Source organism: Calidris pugnax, unplaced genomic scaffold, assembly GCF_001431845.1.
Source record: "Calidris pugnax isolate Ruff unplaced genomic scaffold, ASM143184v1 scaffold96, whole genome shotgun sequence".
Lineage (NCBI taxonomy): Eukaryota > Metazoa > Chordata > Aves > Charadriiformes > Scolopacidae > Calidris > Calidris pugnax.
In genome coordinates, this window is record NW_015090866.1 from 22,303 (window position 1) to 28,671 (window position 6,369).

The following is a 6,369-nucleotide window of genomic DNA, read 5'->3' on the forward strand; positions in this document are numbered from 1 at the left end:
TTCCACTTCCTCTAATTACATCTCCCCCGCTCTCTCTTGCCTCGGGCTACGGATATATGAAGCAGCAAAGCTTGAGGAATCAACCCAAAAAAGAAAAAAAAAAATAAATTACCCCTCATCTACCCAGGGATAAGTGTGCCAGGAAGCCAGCTGGACTGGTCACGGGTTAATGTGCTCATATCCACACCCTTGGGATGTAAACTCATGGAGACAAGCGGTTCTTCTTGACATGATTTCCCCCGGCAGCTCAAGTGTCATCTCCAGGCCCAGGAGCCATGTCTGTGTGAGTGGGCTTTGTGCTGGTGTGCGTGGGGATGCTGGCACCAGTACCCACCAGCAGCCTCCAGTATCATCCTGGGTTAAAATTATACTGGGGGAAAAGGTGGTTTAAGCAGCTCCAGCCTTTCCCGCCGCCCGGTCGCTCCCACACCAGCTGCTGCTCCTCCACCCATGTGTGATCTAATTGGATGGGTAAAACAACCAGAAATCAACCCAAATCGTGGGCTGGTGGCTTTGCCGCAGTGAAAGTCAAACACAGGAGGCAACACAGAGGGGGGAGATACCTCTGTGAAGTAGTGAGGACCAGGAGTTGGATCCCACCATCGCTGTCTGTACCCCAATATACCAAGCACAATGAAGCAGGGAGGAAATTCAAGGTCTAAAAGCTCAAGAAAGGAAGCTCAAGGTCAAAAACACCTCTTTTCCTCAGCACGGTCCTCACCCTGCTCCTGACCCCGTCCCCAGCACCTCAACCCCCCAGATCCCAACCCAACATCCACCTCTCCATGGAGAAAGGGCTGGAGAAGGGGGGAGGTGTGAGCCCAGACACGGAAACACAAGACCTGGGAATGAGCAGGGGGCAGGAGAACACACAAATCACAGAATCACAGAATCACAGAATCTTAGTGGTTGGAAGGGACCTCTGAGATCATCGAGTCCAACCACGTCCAGCTCTCCATGGAGAGAGGGCTGGAGAGGGGGGAGCTGTGAGCCCAGACATGGAAACACAAGACCTGGGAATGAGCAGAGGGCAGGAGAACACACAAATAAATGAGGACAAGCCATTTTTCATTCAGGCAACCTGCTCCTCGCTGCCTACATGAAACATCAAACAGCTCCTCAGCTCTTCTTCATTCCCAGGTCAAGCACAAGGACTAAGATGCAGCCAATGCCCCTGGGCTGGGACTGTCACCGCTGATGAGCGCAGCGCGGTGGACAAGCGGCTACCGAGGGCCTGGAGAAGTAACAGGAATGACAGCCCAAGGAGCAACACACCCACCAGATTAATTACAGCACAGCAGGGGGCTCCTCGCCATGCCTCGGGTCTTTCCGGAGAGTCGATCCCTATTAAATTCTTTGGGAAATGAGTTTAGGGAGCTGCAGGTTTGGAGCAGTGGCTCCCCACGCTCATCTCTCCTGAGGAGACACTGCTGAGCCCCAGAAAACCCCACTCAGGGATGGGGCACGTTCCAGATTCATAGAATCATCATAGAATCATAGAGTTGTCCAGGCCAGAAGGGACCTCCAAGGGTCATCTAGTTAATAAATAAATAAAGGAGGACAAGCCATTTCTCATTCAAGCAACCTGCTCCTCGCTGCCTACATGAAACATCAAACAGCTCCTCAGCTCTTCTTCATTCCCAGGTCAAGCACAAGGACTAAGATGCAGCCAATGCCCCTGGGCTGGGACTGTCACCGCTGATGAGCGCAGCGCGGTGGACAAGCGGCTACCGAGGGCCTGGAGAAGTAACAGGAATGACAGCCCAAGGAGCAACACACCCACCAGATTAATTACAGCACAGCAGGGGGCTCCTCGCCATGCCTCGGGTCTTTCCGGAGAGTCGATCCCTATTAAATTCTTTGGGAAATGAGTTTAGGGAGCTGCAGGTTTGGAGCAGTGGCTCCCCACGCTCATCTCTCCTGAGGAGACACTGCTGAGCCCCAGAAAACCCCACTCAGGGATGGGGCACGTTCCAGATTCATAGAATCATCATAGAATCATAGAGTTGTCCAGGCCAGAAGGGACCTCCAAGGGTCATCTAGTCCGACCTCCCCGCAGTCAGCAGGGACACCCCCAACTAGACCAGGTTGCCCAGGGCCTCGTCGAGCCTCTCCTTGAATCTCTCCAGGGAAGGGGCCTCAACCACCTCCCTGGGCAACCTGTTCCAGTGCTCCACCACCCTCCCAGTGAAGAACCCTCTCCTCATCTCCAGTCTAAATCTGTTCCCCTCCAGCTTGAAGCCATTGCCCCTCGTCCTGTCACTGCAGGCCTTTCTAAACAGGCTCTCCCCAGCCTTCCTGTAGGCCCCCTTCAGGTATTGAAAGGCCGCGGTGCCTTTAATCTCCCTGTCTATATCATTGATAAAAATGTTAAACAGTATTGGCCCCAGCACGGACCCTTGAGGAACACCACTTGTGACTGCTCTCCATCTGGACTTTGAGCCATTGAGTACCACCCTCTGGATGCGACCATCCAGCCAGTTCCTTATCCACTGAACAGTCCACCCATCAAATCCGTACCCCTCCAATTTGCCAATCAGGATTCAGTTCAGCCACCACTCTCCAGCCCCACAATGTCACCCTGACTTGGTGTCACACACCTCTCCACACATTCACTCACTCCTTCCCTTCACCATCCTCTCCCAAGGCACCTCTGGAGGGCAGAGTTAAAGGGAATTTAAGCTCTGGGAAGACACGTGCTTTGTGTGTGCTGCCTGGTTACACGGGTCTGTGGGTAAACATATAAATAAGGGGCAGTGAGACACAACAAGACAAACTTAATTGTGCATTAACATATTTGGGGGCTGTTCAACTTATTAAGGCTCAGAGGACTTAGCTGAAGCACACCTTGTGTATTGTTCCTAAATTAAAAAGAATCGCTCCCCTCATCTTAAGGATTAAAAGAGCCAGAAAGGCAGAAACCAAACCCAAATTGCCTCTGGGTCACTGTTCTGCTCCGCGGTGTAGCTCCAGATGATGTCTGTGGTTCCTCAAACCAGTTCACTCCCTTTATATGTCCTTTTAAAGCAATGAAAAGGGCAGAGAAGGGTGATGAGGCACCAACAGTAACTACAGCCCCTGTGTATTGCCAGCAGAGACCATCCTTTCCTTTTGCAGAAAGGCACCTGGGGAGGAAGAACATCAGGCACCAATAGAGGTTAGGGGTGGACCTGCTGGAAAGCACTTCTGAGGAGAAGGATCTGGGGGTCCTGGTGGACAGTAAACTCTCCATGAGCCAGCAATGTGCCCTTGTGGCCAAGAGGGCCAATGGAATTCCAGGTTGTGTAGGGAAGAGTGTGGCCAGCAGCTCAAGGGAGGTCATTCTCCCCCTCTGCTCTGCACTGGTGAGGCCACAACTGGAATCCTGCGTCCAGTTCTGGGCTCCCCAGTTCAAGAGAGACAGGGAACTGCTGGAGAGAGTCCAGCGTAGGGCAACAGAGATGATGGGGGGATTGGAGCATCTCCCTGATGAGGAAAGGCTGAGAGATCTGGGGCTCTTTAGCCTGGAGAAGAGAAGGCTGAGGGGAGACCTTATTAATGCTGACAAGGATCTAAAGGGTGGGTCGAAGGAATCATAGAATGGTTAGAGTTGGAAGAGACCTCAAAGATCATCGAATTCCAACCCCCCTGCCATGGGCAGGGACACCTCCCACTAGAGCAGGTTGCTCAAGGCCCATCCAGCCTGGCCTTGAACACTTCCAGGGATGGGACAGGTGGAGCTGGACTCTTTTCAGTGGTTCCCAGTGACAGGACGAGGGGCAACAGGCACAAGCTGGACCATGGGAAGTTCCACTCAAATCCGAGGAAGAACTTCTTTCTGGTGAGGGTGGCAGAGCCCTGGCACAGGCTGCCCAGGGAGGGAGTGGAGTCCCTTTCTCTGGAGACCTTCAAGACCCACCTGGATGCTCCTGAGTGATGTGCTCTGGGCAATCTCACTTTAGCAGAGGAGTTGGGCTAGATGATCTCTAGAGGTCCATTCCAACTCCAACAATTCCATGACAATTTCTCACCACTCAATGCCACCTTCTTAAGAGCAAGGTGAGAATAACAAAACCTGTGATGCTTCCTCCACACGTTGTGCCCAGAGACCCCGTGGCTCTTCAGATTTGCTGCAATGACCCAACCCACCAAGCACGCACACAAAAAAGGATCATTTTGAGAGATACGAGACTCTACACCCAACTGGTAAAAACATCCACCAACAGGCAGGTTGGGGCCTGCGCAGGGCCTTTGGGCATCCCAAAAGGTGCCTCTCAGCACCTTGGATGCTTCTAGAACTTCTAAAATGCCAGGATACGCTTGGAGCCTTGCAGATTTTCCAAGTGCAATTCACAGATTTATAGACCAGCAAGGGAAAGCATATTGGAACGTGTCCTGATTTGTGACAGCTTGGACATATCTGTCACAGGGAGGCAGAGATGGAGACATTCAACACCCTGGTCCAAGGAGGCCAAAGTCAGTGGGTGATTGTGAGGTGCTCCTGGGATGGATCCTCCAACCCCAAGAGAACGTAACTGTTACGCACCACAAAACACCATCCCTGGATGTGTTTAAGGGACGTTTAGATGGGGTACTGAGGGATATGGTGTAGGGGAGGACTTTGTAGAGTAGGGTAGATGGTTGGACTCGATGATCCCAAGGGTTTCTTCCAACCTGAATGATTCTATGATTCAAAGACCAGGCTTATGAGGTTGGAAAGTCCTCAGTGCCCATTTACCTGTATTTTGCCTGTACTCAGAGCGTGCTTTTCATAGAATCATAGAATCGTCTAGGTTGGAAGAGACTCCACCACCTCCCTGGGCAGCCTATTCCAATGCCTGACCACTCTTTCTGTGAAAAATTCCTTCCTAATGTTCAGTCTAAACCTACCCTGTTGGAGCTTGAAGCCGTTCCCTCTTGTTCTGTCATTAATTACCTGTGAGAAGAGACCAGCACCAACCTCTCTACAGTGTCCTCTGGCACATAATTAAGAAATATTAAGCCTAATTCTTGATGTTTATTTATCTGCAATCAACTCAAATGTGTCTGCCCTGATGGGAAATCCAGCCAAGATGCAGCAGAGCACTGTCAGCAGATCGAAGTTCAGAGAGGTGAGCACCCGCTAGCGCCCACCACCACCCTCTTTTCATTTAATTTCAATAACTTCAGATTTAACTGTTTCCCCTCTTCTCTTCCAACCCATCTTTTACCTGCTGTGTGCAGAGGCGTTCTCTTTATCGTGCTCTCTGTGTCCCAGCTGCCTGGGGACACATCCAGGAGGTAGCGAAGCACCTGGGGATGGCCCTCCCGGCTGGCGATGTGGAAGCAATTCCAGCCATCCTTGTTTTTCAGCAGCGGGTTGGCTCCATGCTCCACGAGAGCTTTGATCACCTCCAGGTTTTGCCTGGTGCAAGCCATCATTAGGGGAGTCCTAAAAGAAAGAGAAGGCAAATAGAATAACCAGAGTTATCTGGCTCCCCGGTTCAAGAGGGACAGGGAACTACTAGAAAGAGTCCAGCGAAGGGCAACAAAGATGATTCAAGGATTGGAGCATCTCCCTTATGAGGAGAGACTGAGAGCTGGGACTCTTTAGCCTGGAGAAGAGAAGGCTGAGGGGAGACCTTATCAATGCTGACAAGTATCTCAAGGGTGGGTTGAAGGAGGAGGGAGCCAGACTCTTTTCAGTGGTTCCCAGTGAGAGGACGAGGGGCAACGGGCACAAGTTGGAACATAGGAGGTCCCACTCAAATCTGAGGAGAAACTTCTTCACGGTGAGGGTGACGGAGCCCTGGAACAGGCTGCCCAGGGAGGGTGTGGAGTCCCCTTCCTTGGAGATTTTCAAGACCCACCCGGATGCTCCTGAGTAACATGCTCTGACAAGCTCTAGGCAATCCTGCTTCAGCAGGGGAGTTGGACTAGATGATCTCTATGGTCCCTTCCAACTCTAAAAATTCAGTGAAATTCAGTGAAATTCAGAGAGACGGTGCCGTACGAGCCTGATGGCTTTTGTTCTAACCTCTGAGCTCAAAGCATGATTTAAAGCTGTCTCTAGTGCCAACTGCCCTGTCTAATAAAACACAGTAGCTCAGTGCCAGCCGTGGTAAGGCAGCCAGAAGGCAAAAACTGATGTGTTAAAACCACTCTGGGGTAGTAGGAAACTCCGCTGGCTAAAGGCAAAGCCCTTCTCCAAGCCCAGAGCTGAAGTGATCACCACCCGGGACATTTTCATAGAATCATAGAATCGTCTAGGTTGGAAGAGACCCTTGGGATCATCGAGTCCAACCATCTACCCTACTCTACAAAGTCCTCCCCTACACCATGTCCCTCAGTACCCCATCTAAATGTCCCTTAAACACAGCCAGGGATGGTGACTCCACCACCTCCCTGGGC

The 6,369-nt window shown here is 51.6% G+C and overlaps 1 protein-coding gene across 2 annotated transcripts in view; it reads right to left on the reverse strand.

Annotated features, from left to right (window-relative positions):
- ANKRD16 (ankyrin repeat domain 16) overlaps positions 1-6,369 on the reverse strand; it is a 30,826-nt gene that overhangs the window by 17,056 nt on the left and 7,401 nt on the right. For both annotated transcript variants that reach the window (XM_014945431.1, XM_014945432.1), the window contains one exon: positions 5,190-5,410. In XM_014945431.1, coding sequence (XP_014800917.1) covers positions 5,190-5,410 — 221 coding nt within the window. The remainder of the gene's footprint in view (positions 1-5,189; positions 5,411-6,369) is intronic.